The 17241-nt window shown below is 43.2% G+C and overlaps 1 protein-coding gene across 3 annotated transcripts in view; it reads left to right on the plus strand.

Annotated features, from left to right (window-relative positions):
- Positions 1-17241, plus strand: part of znf827 (zinc finger protein 827) — a 100620-nt gene that overhangs the window by 61454 nt on the left and 21925 nt on the right. For all 3 annotated transcript variants that reach the window (XR_009203522.1, XM_058378710.1, XM_058378701.1), the window contains exons 6-8: positions 11044-11283; positions 12614-12668; positions 12770-12873. Coding sequence is in view for 2 of the 3 variants with exons in the window: in XM_058378710.1 (XP_058234693.1) it covers positions 11044-11283; positions 12614-12668; positions 12770-12873 (399 nt within the window). In the remaining variant the exon portion in view is untranslated. The remainder of the gene's footprint in view (positions 1-11043; positions 11284-12613; positions 12669-12769; positions 12874-17241) is intronic.

The raw sequence follows: 17241 nt of genomic DNA on the forward strand, positions 1-17241 counted from the left end.
CAGGTTTCTCCATTTTCCTCAGGCTTCTCTGGTTTCTTTAGGGTTTTCTGTTTTATCAACATTTTCGGGGTTGTCAAGGTACTCCGGTTTCTTTAGGCTTCTTCAGTTTCTTCAGGGCTCTCTGGTTTGTCAGAGTTCTTCAGTTTCCTCAGCATTTTCTGGTTTGTCAGAGTTCTCTGGCTTCTTCAGAGTTCTCTGGTTTCTCCAGTTTCCTCATAATTCTCTGGCTTATCAACTTTTTCTGGTTGGTTTCTAAGGCTTCTCCGGTTTCTTCTGGGTTCTCTGGTTCCTCAGGGTTCTCTGGTTCGGTTCTCCAGTTTCCTTAGGCTTCTTTGGTTTGTCAGGCTTCTCTAGTTTCTTCAGGGTTCTCTGGTTGCCTCAGGGTTCTCCAAATTCCTCCAAACTTTACGAGTTTCGAGACACAAACGAGTAAATTGTTTGTGTCTCAAAACTTTCTTTCTCATCCAGTGTGTTTATTCTCAGCATGACAGTCAGAGCTTAAAACTTTCTTTACACTCTAAAGGTTTATTGATATCCTGCAACATCTGCCCCTATTATCTTTAAGATTGGTGTAAACATTCTCCCTTTATTCATCTCTGGGGATCTTCACATAACACTATAGATGTTTTGAATAATAAAACCCCAGAGTATCCCTTTAACACAGATCATATCTTTTTAGCGCTGGTTATCAGGATAGCTTTCTAATATTCAAACAGTACGAGAAGCCGGTGAAAATAATTAGCAGGAATTTGCTTTAAATCGTTTTGAGATTACACTCGTCAGACGCCTCCACAGTCCTCCTATCATGAGTCACAATCAATAAAACGTCCCGGCTAAATAGTATGCCAGCCATTCGGGTTTTTTTCTGCCTGAGCAGCATCATGAAATTAGTTTTATATTTTATTTGGACCGACATGGACAAGTTGTAATAAAGAGAGAGAGAGAGCGAGAGAGAGAGAGAAGCAGAGATGGAGTCTATTACAGAGGATGATGGAGAATGATTCAGTGCAGTGTGTGTGTGTGTGTGTGTGAGACAGGTCCCTCACACCAGTCGCCGATGTTCTCTTGCTCTTTCCGTCTTTTGCGCTGTGATGTGACTCAGCACTTGATACAGTGCGCTTCTTTATACATGTGCTGCGGCCGAACTGTCAGGCCCCGGGTCACAACTTCAGTGTGTGTGTGTGTGTGACAGGAAGTGAGAAAGTAAGTGTGGGTGAAGGAGAGAGAGAGAGAGGACAGAAACAGTAAGAGAGCAACAGAATAAAGAAGAAGCAAACAGTAAACAGATACAGTATATGAGAAACACACAGAGGGCGAGATCTAATGGACTTGTTTTATGTGTGTGTGTGTGTGTGTGTGTGTGTAAACGTGGGGTCAGAGCGCCGGAGTTTCACACACGGACAGAAAGCAGCAACAGTTTAGCAGCTCGTTTATTTCCAGTCAAGAGAGAAGTGAACTCTCAGCTTAACAGCCGTGAGCGACAGCTTGGTAAAGCAGACACACACACACACAGACATGCAGGCAGGCAGCTATATATTATGGCACTGAATATTATTATTGCAGAATATTAATGATGGTTATTTTTCTGAAGAAACTGTGTGTATGTATGTTGGTTAGAGAGTCAGATAAATGATGGACGCCGTCACCATGGATCTGGCTGAAGTCTGGTCCGATCTCGGCTACGTCGCTTAAAAGCTGTTAAAATCTCCATCCTGTTTTTACACCCACTCCGTCCTCACCCTTCACACGCTCACCTGCAGTGAAAAAGCTTGACTCATGGCAGGAGAGACGAGGCTGGCTGGCTGGATAAATGAGTCATTTCTGGGTTTTTGTCTTTTAGGCAGTCGAGGTGTTTGACGTGTGTGTGAACGCGGGAGGGCTTGTGAGTGTGGAGCCAAATTATCACCTGGATATCAGGGATGGTGCCGACATGACTGCCGTGCTGTGTGTGTGTGTGGGGCATACTAGAGAAGCAAGACAGCACGTCCGCTCCAGCAGCAGTGAGACGAGCGTCTCCGGCTCTGCTCATACCTGCTGGCTGTTGCATCATGGCTTATGTAAAGTAGGTCACTGCGGCCCCCTCCTGCCCTGATCAGCCAGTTAGCGACTCCGTCCATCTGATTGGTGCCGTTAGCACCAAGCGGCTAATTACCGCTGCCTTGTTAGTCCCTCTGCACCGGCCGAGGCTGGGTTTCAACAGATGGGCACTGATGAGGAGCCCCCCCACACACACTCACACACACACACACACTCAGAAATGTTGCATCCTGTCTCCAAGATTCCTACATCTTAAAATTCTAATACGGTAGTTTATAAAAAGGACACAAGTCTCCACCCCTAGATTCCGCCTCCTGTATTCTACTAAGAACTATTAATGTCCATAAGCAATGTCCACTCAGGGCTGTGACATATTTCTGTCTTCAAATCACACAAATCTTGTATCTCTGCTAACTCTATGTTCAGTAGTACAGTGAAGCATCAACATCAAGCATTAATCTCAGTCTTACAGTTAAGTCATAGTGTTAACCTGGGTCTGTATTTTTTATTAGTAGTTTATTTTTTTATCTTTATAATAGTTTATTTATATTGACGCACACAATCTGACGTCTTTCACACAATCAACATCGCTGACGATTATTTTTTCCCGGAGCTCTTCCAGATGCCATCACGGTTATAGACGACCAGTTTTGGTTATAATGCAGAATCGTTCGAGGTGAAAGCAGCTCACCTCTGTCTTAGAAAACCCAGAGCTAACACCCCTTCAGCTCTGCTCAACCCCCGAGTTCAGCAAGTGACATCAAATCGGCATGGTCACTTACAGCACCAACAGTAAATAAACTTCTGATGAAGGTAGGACAAATTGCTCGTCTTACTGTACCTGTGTGGGGTTTCCTCAGGATTCTCCAGTTTTCTAGGGTTCTCTGGTTTCTTCAGGGTTCTCCAGTTTCCTCAGGATTCTCTGGTTTATCAGAGTTCTCCAGTTTTCTTGGGGTTCTTTGGTTTGCTCAGGGTTCTCTGGCTTCTGCAGAGTGCTCCAGGTTCCTCAGGGTTCTCCAGTTTCCTCTGGGTTTTCTGGTTTATCAGAGTTCTCCTTGGTTTCCTCAGGGTTCTCTGGTTTCCTCAGGGTTCTCTGGTTTTCTCAGGGTTATATGGTTTCCTAAGGATTCCTAAGGTTTCCTCTGGAATCTCAGGTTTCCACAGGGTTCTCTAGTTTGTCAGGGTTCTTCAGATACTTCAGGGTTCTCCGGCTTCCTCTGGGATTTCTGGCTTCTGCAGGTTCTTCAGTTTCCTCAGAGTTCTTTGGTTTCTCCGAGTTCTCCAGTTTTCTTAAGGTTCTCCAGTTTCCCCAAGGCTCTTTGGTTTCTCAGAGTTCTCCAGTTTCCTCAGGGTTCTTTTTTTCCCCAGTGTTCTCCAGTTTCCTCAGAGTTCTCTGGTCGTATGCATTATTCCAATCAACATAGAGAGTTTTATTATTCTCTTGTTAAAAGTGTGCATCACTTATTAAAGTTCTCTAGGTAAGAAAAGGAGAACATGGTCCAGGGCCCCCCCCCCCCCACTTTGTAGTGCAAACACTCAGAGGTCAGAAAGGACCAAGTACCTGAAGTCAGCTTCACAGGCATTGAACATTTTTGTTTTTCTGCACTAATATTTAGCAGAACATCACTAGGATATTTCACTGCTTTGTCTGTTTCTGTGACATAAATTTCCAGATCTTAAATAGTTCATTACATTAAAACGGTTACTACACTTTACTACAGAATGTCAAGTCGTTCTGTGTTGCCACGGTAACCTGCAGTGCTCTTTCCAGCTGTGGCTTCTTTGGGAACTAATTTTCTTTAACAGAGCAAAACAATATTTTACCCTACATACTGTTGTACCGAACATCAGCAGCTCGTGTGATATGGCTTGCGTAGCCTCCAGATATCCGAAAATGTCTGTATCTGATGGTTACTGGAGGAGGACTGGAGGATACTGCAGCTCTCCCATACACACACACACGCGCACACACACACACACACATCCAAAACTCAACACAAAAATAAACACAATCGATTTTTTTTCTACAGTAAATACACCAAACTTGTAGTGCTACAGCAATATGGACAGATTTAACACTCCATGTTGTGCTGCTGCAGGAAACTAATCACTGTGAAGAACGGCGTGCTTTTTATCCGTTTAGAGATACACCAAGAGCGGTGTTCAGGAGCAGACACAAGAACCAGTCATGAAGTCTCACCATCACGAAATATTCCAGTCTCTCTGTCAGACAGCGACTGACACTGGAGACTCCTTCCATAGATACGTCTCCTTAGCAAAAAAAAAATAAATAAATTGTCGCCATGGCAACAATTACATGTTTAAACTGAGCGTTTTGCCATGCGAGTCCCAGTGGATGAGCGGTTGCTATAGAAACAGTGAGGTTACTATAGAAAACCTTTCGGCCAATCAGGTGGACTCGAGCGCAGCCGATGGAGTAGATCGGTGCGGGACTGGCGGAGTGTGGAGTCTGAGTGAGACGTGTGAGACGTCTCCTGTCTCTGTGGGACGAAGTGATGAAACCAAGCATGTTGGACTCACTGTAGGTTTCAGCTGAGGTTCTTTACTGTAGTGCCACTGGGAAACACACACACACACACACACACAGACAGTCACAGCACAACTTTTATCCTATTTCATAATAACATTATGTAACCTGCGTACTGCTCTTGCGTCTGTGGTAAACACAGTCCCGGCACTGAACGCCGCTCTCAGACTGAGTGTGTGTGTGTGTGTGTGTGTTGCATCACGATGTACTGCATTATTGAGCAGATCGCGGCCGGAGCGGTGGGTTTTTTTTTGCGAGTGCCCACTGTGTCCAGTGTAGCAGCGACGCTTTGAAGCAGCTGAACTCTTCACCCGCAGGAGACACGCTGCAGAATGACAAGCTCATTCCCTTCCTCCATCTCTCTCTCTCTCTCTCTCTCTCTCAGTATATCCACTGCTGGATTTTCTTTCACTCAGTCTTCATCTCTCATTCTCTGTTTCTCTTTTTCTATTTCGCTCTCTCTCTCTCTCCTCCGTCTTATAACCGCTATTGTCTTCTCTCTCTACCTCTCTCTCTCCCTCTCTCTCTCTCTGCTTTTCTCTCACATCATTTTTTTTCTCACTCTGTGTGTCTTTCTGTCTATAACCACTACTTAACACTACTACTTTTCTCTCACTCTGAGTCCATCACTCTCTCTCTTTCTCTCGCTCTGTCTTCATCTCTCATTCTCTGTTTCTTGGTCTTTTTCTTCTTCTTCTCTCCCGCTGCCCGTCATTTTTTAACCACAATCCCCCCCCCTTCTCTCTCTCCGGGGTTCATCTCTTTCACACATCTCCCAGCCTCCTTCTTTTCTCTCCTCTCCTGTGTGTCCATCTCTCTTAGTTTTTTTTTTCCCCTCAGCATCATTTCCCACTTCTTCCACTCCTCCTCACTCTTTGTTTATATCGATGCTCTTTCGTCAGTCTTGCTGTACACACACACACACACGCACTCTCAGCGTGTGTCAGTCTCCTCGTCCCCTTGATTCATATTTCGCCGCGCCACATGAAAGGGAACGTGTGATAAGAGGAGTTTGCATGTAGCGAGTGTGTAAAGCGAGACTCCGGCGTGCCACTGTGTCATGAGCAACACACACTTGCGCGAGAGCAGGAGACGTGCTGATGTAACACAACGTTGTTTCATCATGTAACACACCGGTAACTGTGTAAGAACACAGACTGGCTAACACACACCGACGTGCATCTCGGCTGTATTTCTGAAAAGACTCCTGATCTCTGAGCGTCATTAACACGTCTTACACATCTGATATTAATTATTCAGACTGCTGTCATTTTTAAGCAATCACAGATTATTAAAGGAAAATGTATTAACAGCTTCCACCTGTGTACTGAGCGTATTTTGGCTGTTGTTAAATAAAGCACTTTATACAGAATGAGTGTACAGCTATGCTGAGTGTGAACTAATCTGGTAACATGGGGGTGTGGCCAATTTGCATATTCATATATTCTGGCATAACTAATGACAATATCAAGTAGGTGTAGAGGATTTCGGGACTCTACTTCGGAGCGTGGTGTATGTCTTTGTGCTTGTCTGTGTGTTTTACGTGCACGTGTGTTGGCATGGGTGTGAGCATGGGCATATGTGCATATGTATTTGTGGGTGTGTGTGTGTGCGCACGTGTGTGAACATGTGTTTATGTATTTTTTTTTGTGTATGTGAGCATGTGCGTATGTAAGAGAGAGAGTGAGTGTGTGTGTGTGTGAGAGAGAGAGAGAGAGAGAGAGAGAGTGTGTGTGTGTGAGAGTGTGTGTTGTACCTGAGCCATGTACACTAAAGGTGTGTGGTCTTTCTAAAGTGCACTTTATGAGAAAATTTTGTTCTCCAAAGCTCGTGTGTGTTTTTGAAATCAGTTACTAACATGAACCCGAGGCGAGAGTGCACGCCTTTGTGTGTGTGTGTGTGAAAGAGAGAGAGAGAGAGAGAGTATATGTGTCCCTTGTGTGACCCCAGCCCTCGTGTTGGCTCCAGGCCCCTTATTAAGGGATTAGCAGGCTGCTGGTTGTCCGTGTGGCATTGCCTCCTCCAGAGCCCGACACCTGGACACACACACACACACACAACACACTGTACTCAGGCTATCTAGGTCAGATCCAGACGTAAACACAGGCATGCACGCCTAAGCTCCTCCCACTGACACTCGACTCCTCTGAGTGGGCGGAGATTAGAGTCAGTGTGTGTGTGTTAGCCCCACCCACTAGTGCAGAGCTACATGCAGATGGCATCTACCCTCATGTTATTTATAGCTGGCTGTTTTTCTAACCTTTTGAACTGATCTGATAAGAAGGAGCAGGGGAAAGGTTGCAGAACGCTATGAAAAACTCTGGAAGGGTCGTTTTTTTCCGACCACCTCCAAATCTCTCTCTCTCTCTCTCTCTCTCTCTCTCCATCTCTCTCACTCCCGCCCTTCCCTTGTGCTCAGGGCTACCGCAGACCTTTTTATTTTCCGATATCAGGCCAGTTGACGAGGGCAGTTTTTCATTAAGACACCCGCTGAAGCGTAGGAGCTCTTTATGTGCTCTTTATAGCGTTGGCATCTGTTTCCTTCCTCTTTTTTTGCTTAAGTGGACCTGAGAACGTTCTAGATACTGAGGTGACTGAACCTCCACTCAGCATGAATGCTGTTTATTTCATATCATGTGCTGGGGCTGTCAGAGTGAAGCTCAGACACATCCATATTATTCACAGAGTTAAATGGGAAAAAAAAACACACCATAGTGTTTGATTCCACAGTATAATGTATATCCAAAAAAAAAGCCCAAATCACCACCAGTAACAGTGTTACCATGACGATAAAATGATGCTGTTGCTTTTGCTGTTTATAATACACCAATCAGGCATAACATTATGACCACTGAGAGGTGAAGTGAATAACACTGATGATCTCCTCATCATGGCACCTGTTAGTGGGTGGGATATATTAACCAGCAAGTGAACATCTTGTCCTCAAAGTTGATGTGTTAGAAGCAGGAAAAATGGACAAGCGAGTTTGACGAAGGGCCAAATTGTGATGGCTAGAACACTGAATCAGAGCATCTCCAAAACTGCAGCTCTTGTGGGGTGTTCCCGGTCTGCAGTGGTCAGTATCTATCAAAAGTGGTCCAACGAAGGAACAGTGGTGAACCAGCGACAGGGTCATGGGCAGCCAAGGCTTATTGATTCACGTGGAGAGTGAAGGCTGGCTCGTGTGATCCGATCCAACAGACGAGATACTGTTGCTCGAATAGCTGAAGAAGTTAATGCTGGTTCTGATAGAAAGGTGTCAGAATACACAGTGCCAGATGGATCAGGGCTAGTTTGGCAGCAAAAGGGGGACCAACAGAATATTAGGCAGGTGGTCATAATGTTATGCTTGGTCGGTGTATGTTACAATGCAAGTGCCAACAGAAGCCATGTCTTCTGCATGTCTCCAGTAGGCGTTCCTACTACCGGTTGCCATGGTAATAACATTTGTCAGTCAGTGGCACAACTAATATAACAATTATATTATTGTTCTGGTTCTAATAAAACAACAATTGCTAAAATGAAAACATTCTGAAGGAATCTGAGATGAAGGAGAAGCAGTGTGCTGGGAGTCGTCACTCCATATTTACATAAAGTTCTCGACATTGTCGCATCACTGGACACGTCCAGGTCTAATCACCGGCACTCGCTCATGCTCACGCTCATGTCTCCAGAAGTCATGAGCTCTCATTGTAAATAAACGATCTCCGGTGGCTTTGTCAATGCAAGTCGCTGTATGTGTTGAAAAAAGTAGCATTACTCTGCTTCATGACACCACAACATCGTTGATTATTTTCCCATAATATGTTGACAATGTTTTTTTTTCCTCCTTACATCAGCAGCAATACCTTACCATGCCTACTAAAAAATCGTGTGTTTTACAAGAAGGGCTGTTTCCTAAAGTTCAGAGAAATACGAGGGAAATCCTCCAGGGTCTCCGTGTAATCCCATAATTCTGTTCAGCAGACACGCCGTTTGAAAAACTACTCTGAAATAAGTTTCTCCTCCAGAGCAAGAGTTTGTCTGACTTAGTGTTAAAATGTTGGCCGGAGTGAAATGAAATGATTTAAGAAAGAAGTCTGGAGAATAATGACCAACACTAACACAGAAAGACTTACCGAGCTCCGTTCATCTCTGATACCCTGTATGCAGAGACAAGATAATTACACATTGTCTGCCTCCTTCAGGAACACAGATGGATTGTTCCTTTTCATGGCAGGAGGACGGACACCTCCAGCTTTTTCTCCTCCGTCAAGGAGATGTGAGGACAGCTCCGACTCATTCTGACAGCTTTCTAGCTCTTCTTTAGTCTAGCTTTTAGACTTCGCATCACACAGACTGGCTTCTGAAGGCTTAATAATCGAGAGTCACTCAGTAGATCCACATGACGTTGCGATGTTCACTTTGTGACTCAGTGAACTGGCGTCTGGAGTGATGCTGAGACCATGGAACACCGTGCAGACTGGTTTATCAGTAGAACTAGAAGATGATTGGGTTCTCGAGCAGCGCAACCGTATCAGCATCTGTGAGCTTATGGATGTGGAAGAGGATGGAGAGTGCTTTCCTCCAAACATGTTGAAGCTCATTTATTCTGGCTGTTAATCACACTGATACACAGATCAGGCATAACATTCTGAGCAGTGAGAGGTAAAGTGAATAACACTGATTATCTCCTCATTATGGCACCTGTTAGTGGGTGGGATATATAAGGGACAAATTGTGATGGCTAGACCACTGGATCAGAGCATCTCCAAAACTGCAGCTCTTGTGGGGTGTTCCCGGTCTGCAGTGGTCAGTATCTATCAAAAGTGGTCCAAGGAAGGAACAGTGGTGAACTGGTGACAGGGTCATGGGTGGCCAAGGCTTATTGATGCACATGGGGAGCGAAGGCTGGCCCGTGTGATCCGATCCAACAGACGCATTACTGTTGCTCAAACTGCTTCAGAAGTTAATACTGGTTCTGACAGAAAGGTCAGAATACACAGTGCATGATGGGTCAAGGGGGACCAACACAATATTAGGCAGGTGGTCATAATGGTATGCCTGATCTGATACGCATATACAAAGTAAATAGTGACATCGTGTCCCGAACTAACATCCTTCCTCAAATCACATACTGTTCTAGATCTTTCACTTAATGTTTGAAGTTAAAAAATCCATTTAAACATAAGGAAAGGTTTGTTTTGTGCAGCAGTCTTCAAATTTTTCTAGATTAATAAATGTTTAAGATCAAGGTTTTTATTTGAGATGCAGATCATGAAAGCAGAAACGTTACAGATAAACTGGTTGTTTTTAGCTCTGCTTTTATTCCCCCTGATAAACATACAATATACAAATGACTGTGTAAACAATGCGACTCGCATAGACGCTGTATGAAGGTGAAGTGCACCTTAACGCTGGCCCGTGATTACGGGTTAAAGCGAGACAAAATGATGACACTGAAATGTTTAATAACTACATGGCAAATTTAAAATCTAACATTTTATTTATTTATTTATTTATTTATACCCCCAAACACATTTCTAATGAAATCTGTTCAATTCTGTCAGTAACTGTTTATGCAGAAAATGCTCAGAGGTCAGAGGTGTGTGGAAATGAAGCTCCAAAATTTGTATAATTCATCGATTTTTTTTTTATTTTTGTTTTTTAAAGAAGAAAAACCTGCATCTGTGTCTGTGCTTAAGCAACACAGCTGTCTCATCGTGTGTATGGATATCAGAGCGAAAGATCCGAAATTATTTTCTACTGTTCTGCTACAGAGTTGGAAAAAACTGCTTGGTGTCTCTCATCCTTTCATTCCAGTGTCTTTTATTACAAGGGAGTTTAAACAAAGATTAAACAAAATGTTGCTGAAAGTTATTTTTAGAGATGGTATGACTTCGTTTTGTCTTTTCCACAATCAATAATGATACTGAAACCTTGAGTATTGGCTGATATCGTTACCAGGCTGGTCGATAATGATGATAAAAAATAAAAAAAATTTATCTGGTGGTTTTTGTTTGTTTTTAGCTGAAGCTCATCACAAAAAATAGAAGAAAAAAAATACAGCTACAAAACAGCAGTTTTTTTTTTTAAATTCAGTTAACTCCAATGCAGTTCACTCCAATGCACAAACAATTACATTAGGAATCTAAATAAATAATTATAAAATCTGAATTTAAAAAAATAAAAATCCTACTCTATTAGATTTTTTTTCCAGGTGGAATTTTCTTTGTTATTGTGAGAAAATAATTTTAAAATCCTGGACCTATTAACAAATGAAATTGTTTAATGATGCTGTGACAGAGGTATCTCATTATTTAAATTTAAATTATTTAATTAATTTTTTTTTCCTTAAGATTATGCATTGTGGTGGATGCAACAAAATGTAAAAAACCCATTATTTTTATTGTCTTTTAATTCGCTGTAGCATCATCTACCCGATTAACCTTCATCTCTTCCTCTTCGGCCTCTTCCAGAGAACAGCAAGGACACCTGTCTCCAGAAAGCAGCGGTAAAGGCGGAGCCCATGGAGGTGGACCCACCCTCGGAAGTGGCTCCGCCCCCTTCTCACCTGCTAGGCTTCAGCACTTTAGGGGCATGCGAGAAGAAGGAGCCGATGGCTGGCCTTCCGGAGCCTCTGCCCCGCCCCAACAAAGACCTCTTCTCCCAGGACATATCGGTCAAAATGGCCTCCGAGCTGCTCTTCAAACTGTCTGGTGAGTGAAAGAGGAACAAACGGAGGGCGTGCGACGACCGTTTCTGCCACATCCGGAAGCTCGTGTTCTGTTCTCCTCTTCTCTCCACGTCTGGTGTGTGTGTGTGTGTGTGTGTGTGTGTCCTTTTTGGGCTCTATTCTCTTCCTGTGGCCTGGGCTGCAGAGTGTGTGTGTGTGTGTTTGTGTTAAACGATGCACGCTTTTCACTCGAGAGCAGAGTGAGGATTAGTCGAGGCAAAGCTGCCTCCGCTACTCGCTTTGCCAGTTATGGCTCCCGGTTTAAATTCCATGTAGCACCTCTGAAGCTTGAGAAAAATCCTTCACCATCACTCTTCTCCCAGCATACACACATGCTCCAAACCAGAATCTGTGAAGTGTGTGTGTGTGTGCGCGCGCGCGAGAGCCCTGTCCGTTAAAGTCCGGTCCTCCATTTGTCACGTTCTCGAACGTTCTGGCGTAAAAACCCGCTCGGCTCACACATGCTTCCTTTGCGTATCTCTGTCTCTCTGGCTCTCGCTGCCCCTCTCTCCCCTTTCTCTCTGCATCTCTTGCGGCATCGTCATGGCAACCCAGAGAACCCTTGTGTCCTCAGTGTGTCATGTGACACTGAGTGTTGGAGAGAAGGAGCCTAGGAAGTGTCACCCAGAGAGCAGGGTCATTACCATCACCCTGCAGGAGGACGAGGGGGGAAACACGGCTCCTTTCTTTTTTCTAAAGATATATACCAGGAGCTTAGTGAACCTTGCCCCGTGGCTGATTAATTCATTATATTCCCAACTCCCATGATGCTTCTGGGTGTGTAAGCAAGCATTATGCTAGATACTAAAGCGACAGAAATCTGGAAACCAGCTCAACGTGCTGTCTCAGGTGGGAATTAGCCCGGAATTATTTGGAATTATCACAGTAAATTTGGCATGCATCATTTTATCCTGTTAAGCAGTATACAAAGAACAAGGCTCAGGATTAAACCCCTCTCCACACCCAAACTCCAAAAGAAGTGTTGTGGAAATCCAGATTTATATTCCTACACACAGTTTGCTCTTAGTTTTGCGGTCATTTTTCGAATAATATGCTTAAAAATAAATAACCTGAGGCTTTCCAGGGCTTAAACAATAACATTGTACTTTCTTTAGCGGTTTATGTTTAAACTCTCACAGGCTAGAGTAAATAGAGTGCACAATTACATTTTATCTCAAAACACAAGAGGTCATGTGAGAAACACTGCGGATGGTCCATTTGTAACGGGTTTGAATGAGGAATGAAACATGTCTGCTTTATAAAAACACACCAGCTTAACCCCAGTGCCCTCTTGTGTTTTTTTTGTTTTGCAGAAAAAGTAAGCAAAGCTAATGAAAATAAAGACAGCACGTCGTTCGGCATGACCAGGTGAGCACTGACACCGATAGGCGCTGCTACTGTTTTCCTGTTGCCTCACCCTGAAATGAAAGGAAGGATGACCGTTCTTGCGTCACGTTTTTTTCTTCCAGCCCTTTTCTGGACGACCGCTTTAGACAATCGCCCTTCAGCACGCGCTCCAAGAGCTCTTCCCCAGCCGAGGCCAGCTCCTCCGCCCGAGCTTCCCAGCTGCAAGGTACACATTCCTGTATATGACACAGATCCTGTCTAAAAGTATTGGATACAGCAAGTGAACATTTTGTCCTCAAAGTTGATGTGTTAGAAGCAGGAAAAATGGACAAGCGTAAGGATTTGAGCGAGTTTGACGAAGGGCCAAATTGTGATGGCTAGACCACTGGATCAGAGCATCTCCAAAACTGCAGCTCTTGTGGGGTGTTCACGGTCTGCAGTGGTCAGTATCTTATCAAAAGTGGTCCAAGGAAGGAACAGTGGTGAATAGAAAGAGGGCCGACAGAAAGGTGTCAGAATTCACAGTGAATGCTGGGTCAGTGCTGTTTTGGCAGGAAAAGGGGGACTAACACAATATGAGGCAGGTGGTCATAATGTTATGCTTGGTCACTGTATACACACATACAATGAAGAAATTTGGGTTTAAGACAAAAAAAAAAAAGACAACAGAATTTCAGCTTTCATGTCCTGATATTTTCATCTAGTCGTACTAAACAACTTAGAACATGGGGTCTTTATTTCCTGTCCAGTGTCACCCAACTGAGGATGAGGTTCCCTTCTGAGCCTGGTTCCTGTCAAGGTTTCTTCCTCATATCATCTCAGGCAGTTTTTCCTCGCCACCGTCACCTCAGGCTTCTCATTAGGGATAAACGTTGGGGATAAATAGTAACTTTAAACTTTAGCATTTTTGTCATGTTTCCATACTTCTGTAAAGGGATACACAACCAAATATTAAGTGTTATTCGTGTTCCAATACATTTGCTCAGGCAGCTTTAACGTAAATAACACTTCTTTTGTGTTGCTTTTCCATGCTTGCAGTGTAGCTTCTCTCAGTTGCCATGTGTTTCAGGGGTTTTTCTTCCTTCACTTTACTTCTCAGAAGATGAAATGCTGCTCAGTTGGTACCACAAAAAGAAACTGTGTTTTGGATCATTGTCTTGCTTCATGATGAAGTTCCTCCCAGTAATCCAGGATGCATTTCTCTGTAATTTGTCAGACAGAATGTTTCTGTAGACTTTTAGTTCATTCTGTTGCTACCACGAGTTACACCATCGATAAAGATTAGTGAGTCTGTTCCAGAAGCAGCCATGCAAAGCCCAAGCCATGACACCACCTTCACCATGCTTGACTGATGAGCTCATATGTTTTGGATCATGAGCAGATCCTTTTTCTCTCTCCACACTTTGGCCTTTCTGTCACTTTGCTAGAGGCTAATCTTGCTTGAAGAACTTTAGTGGCTTATTTCTCTGTGAATCCCAATCTGGCTTTCTCCATCTTACTGCTGATGAGAGGTTTGGTACAGACTCTACATTTCAGCTCTGGAAGTCTTCTTAGAATGGTGGATTGTGATATCTTTACCACTGTCTGGTAATTTCCTTCATTTTCAGGACATTATGAGTTTTTCTACTGGCTATACCCAGGGTTTGTACAGTGTCTCTGATTGATTTTCCTTCTTTTCCCAGCTTCAAAATGGCTTCACGTTTCTCCTATAGACAGCTCTCTGTTATTCATTTTTTTATTTTTTTAACAACAAATGCAGTGAAACCTCCTGAAGGAGACCTTCAGAGCTATTAACTGTTTAATCATTAAATATAACAGAGGACACCTGAGCTACAAGAAACACCTGTCAGTCACATGTTCCAGTATTTTTTGATGACTTGGAAAAATGGGCGGGTTCAACCAAAAGATGCTGTTTAAGTGATCTGGATGTTAAATATCAAGAAATGAAAACTAAAATTCTGATCTGTCGTTTCATATTCATATTTTGATCTCAAACCCAAACGTGTTTATTATATAGCAAAAACAATAGATTTGTCCTTTAGGTTCCAATACGATCAGAGAGGAAAGTGTAATGTGAGCCGTTTCTGTTATAGTGAGCTGAAGGTTATAAGTTCAATTACTTAAGCAATTAATATTCCAAAATTTTATTGTAACATCATGTAAAGAGTAATAGAAGTTGATTGAATCACTTAAGAGTTACTCCATGATAGTTCTTACCATTAGCAGTATAATATATAAAATTACTTTCATGGACAGAGACTCCTCATGTGTGTGAGACAACTTTCTAATGAAGGCTTGAATCCAGCTTTATTAAAAATATATACTGACTCAAAACATGACCAAAGAACAGTTGAATGTTTAATAGTAAAATAAGAATTTCTCTTAAAGTCAGAGTGAAGTGGTGACAAAACCATTCAGGACCTGAAGAATTTACTATTATATAGTCACCTGCATACTTTTGGTACATCTAGCGGATTAAAAGCTCTGTCCACTAGGGGGCAGGTGAGATCCTAAATAAAACTCAATACCACCAGAATACCTTTCTGTAATTGTGCACAACAAGGTAGTGAGTGAGGATGCCAGGGTTTGTGGAGGCTGTGGACTTTTAGACCTAAAGGAAACAGCTGAAACAGCAGCAGTGACGCAAACAAACCGTGCCACATCCACATCGCCATGACAACTGAGAGTATGCCTAACAACCGTCACACACGTCATCCGGCTTCACGCTTAAGTCATAGATAAACTCGTCTGTTAACGAATAATCATAAATCAAATGATTTTGTATAGAATCACGTGTGGGTAAATAGTATAGCAAGCTTTATATAGTGTTTAATAAACCGGAAAAAGCGTGAGACATTCAATCATTCATTCATCTTCAGTAATAGCTGTTCTATGGTCAGGGTCGCGGTGGATATACAGCCTCGGAACACTGGGCACAAGGCAGGAACACACCTTGGATGGGACGCAGGTCCATTACAGGGTACCTCACACACACACAGATTCACACTCACATTCACACCTAGGGGTAATAGAGCATCACGAATCCACCTCCCGGCAAGTTATCGAGAGTTGTGAGGAAAACAGGGGAGAAGGTGACAAACGAGCGAAATACAAAACTACAATATCATTAGAAGGACATGAAGAGACAAGAAAGTAGATAAAAAACGTTGTATAATTTCAAGCGTAGTACAAAGTTAGTTACAGAAATTTCACTGCAACAGCACCGGGAGAGAAACTCCGACTGGCCGAGCTGTAACACCCCAGACCTCTAGGATTTAAAACAAATTTGAAAAATCTGTTGCTCAGCATGTCACCATCAAAGATAATGGACAAACACTGATCTAATCACACAATGAACAATAGAGAAAGACAAACTGTCTTTGTTCCCTACCATTTTTACACATTCGCTAATTAGCCCAAAGTCTTGTTTCTCTCTCACGCAAACAGCGATACTCTAACTACAGTGTGGAATTGAATCCCTCCAGCACACAGCCTGGTGTAGACGGGTTAATTTGTTCGTTTATTTAAGGCTGTTTCCAAATTAACCTTTTTATTTTATTTTTTTAAAACTTTTCACTAAGGTTATTGTCATGTTTAAAAATGTAAACCATTTAAGTTTTAATACAGAGTGATAATGAAAATTGACTCATTTTACCAACTCTATGATGATGTTTTTATCGCTGGTGTATATTTACCCTAGCCCCTGATGATATAGATTTATTTATTTATTTCCCCCGACATGCTGTAGCCAGTCCACTTTGGTCCTCACAAGTTCCCTTATTTTGGCTGGCTGATTACAAATCCCCCGCCCGCTGCCAGGCTCCAGAGCTCCAGGAGGCCCCATGCCCATATGCATGCCCAGCCCGGAGGCCTTGGCGCTGGGCAGCTGTGCTCCGTGTCCCCCCCACCCCCATCTCTGCTGGCCCCTCTGGCGGAGGGTAATTAGTGCGCGGCAGCCTGGCCCGCTTCCTTCCACCACTTAATGAAATAATGATTGGGTTTTCCATGTCCAGGGTGCCCTGAGAGTTAATTCGCTACACACACACACACACACTCACTACACAACTGAAGTTCTCTCTCTCACTCTCTCTCACACACACACACTCTCTCTCCGTGTCTGTTTCATTTCTAAATGGTTAACACCTTTGTGACCCGGTGTGGGCTGAAACTCCCACTCCACAGTCAACACCGAGAACTCTGACGGGTTTTTTTTCTCTTTTTTTTATTATTATTATCATTATTTCTGCATAGCCATACCCTCCATCTTTACAACAGCTCAGCTTTCATTAGAACACGCTGTATTTTCACCGCTGTGCTTGTGTCACTTTTTTATATGAAAGTGTGCGTGTCCTTGTGTCTTTGCCTTGGGTTACACTTATCTGCGAGTGTTGAGGCGGTCTCCTCACTGCCCTTAACGACGCCAATTAAACCATTAAACGCTTGACGACCTGACGCACACACACACTGGGCCAGTCTGGTTAACAGATGCTCTAGAGGTCACTAACATATCAAACCTGTGACCCCCTAACTTCCTTTTTAAAAGAAGGAGATTTTTTTTTTATTTTTTTGCTCTAACAGTTAACCTCACACAATT

The sequence above is a fragment of the Hemibagrus wyckioides genome, linkage group LG03 (assembly GCF_019097595.1).
Source record: "Hemibagrus wyckioides isolate EC202008001 linkage group LG03, SWU_Hwy_1.0, whole genome shotgun sequence".
In the NCBI taxonomy this organism is placed as follows: Eukaryota; Metazoa; Chordata; class Actinopteri; order Siluriformes; family Bagridae; genus Hemibagrus; species Hemibagrus wyckioides.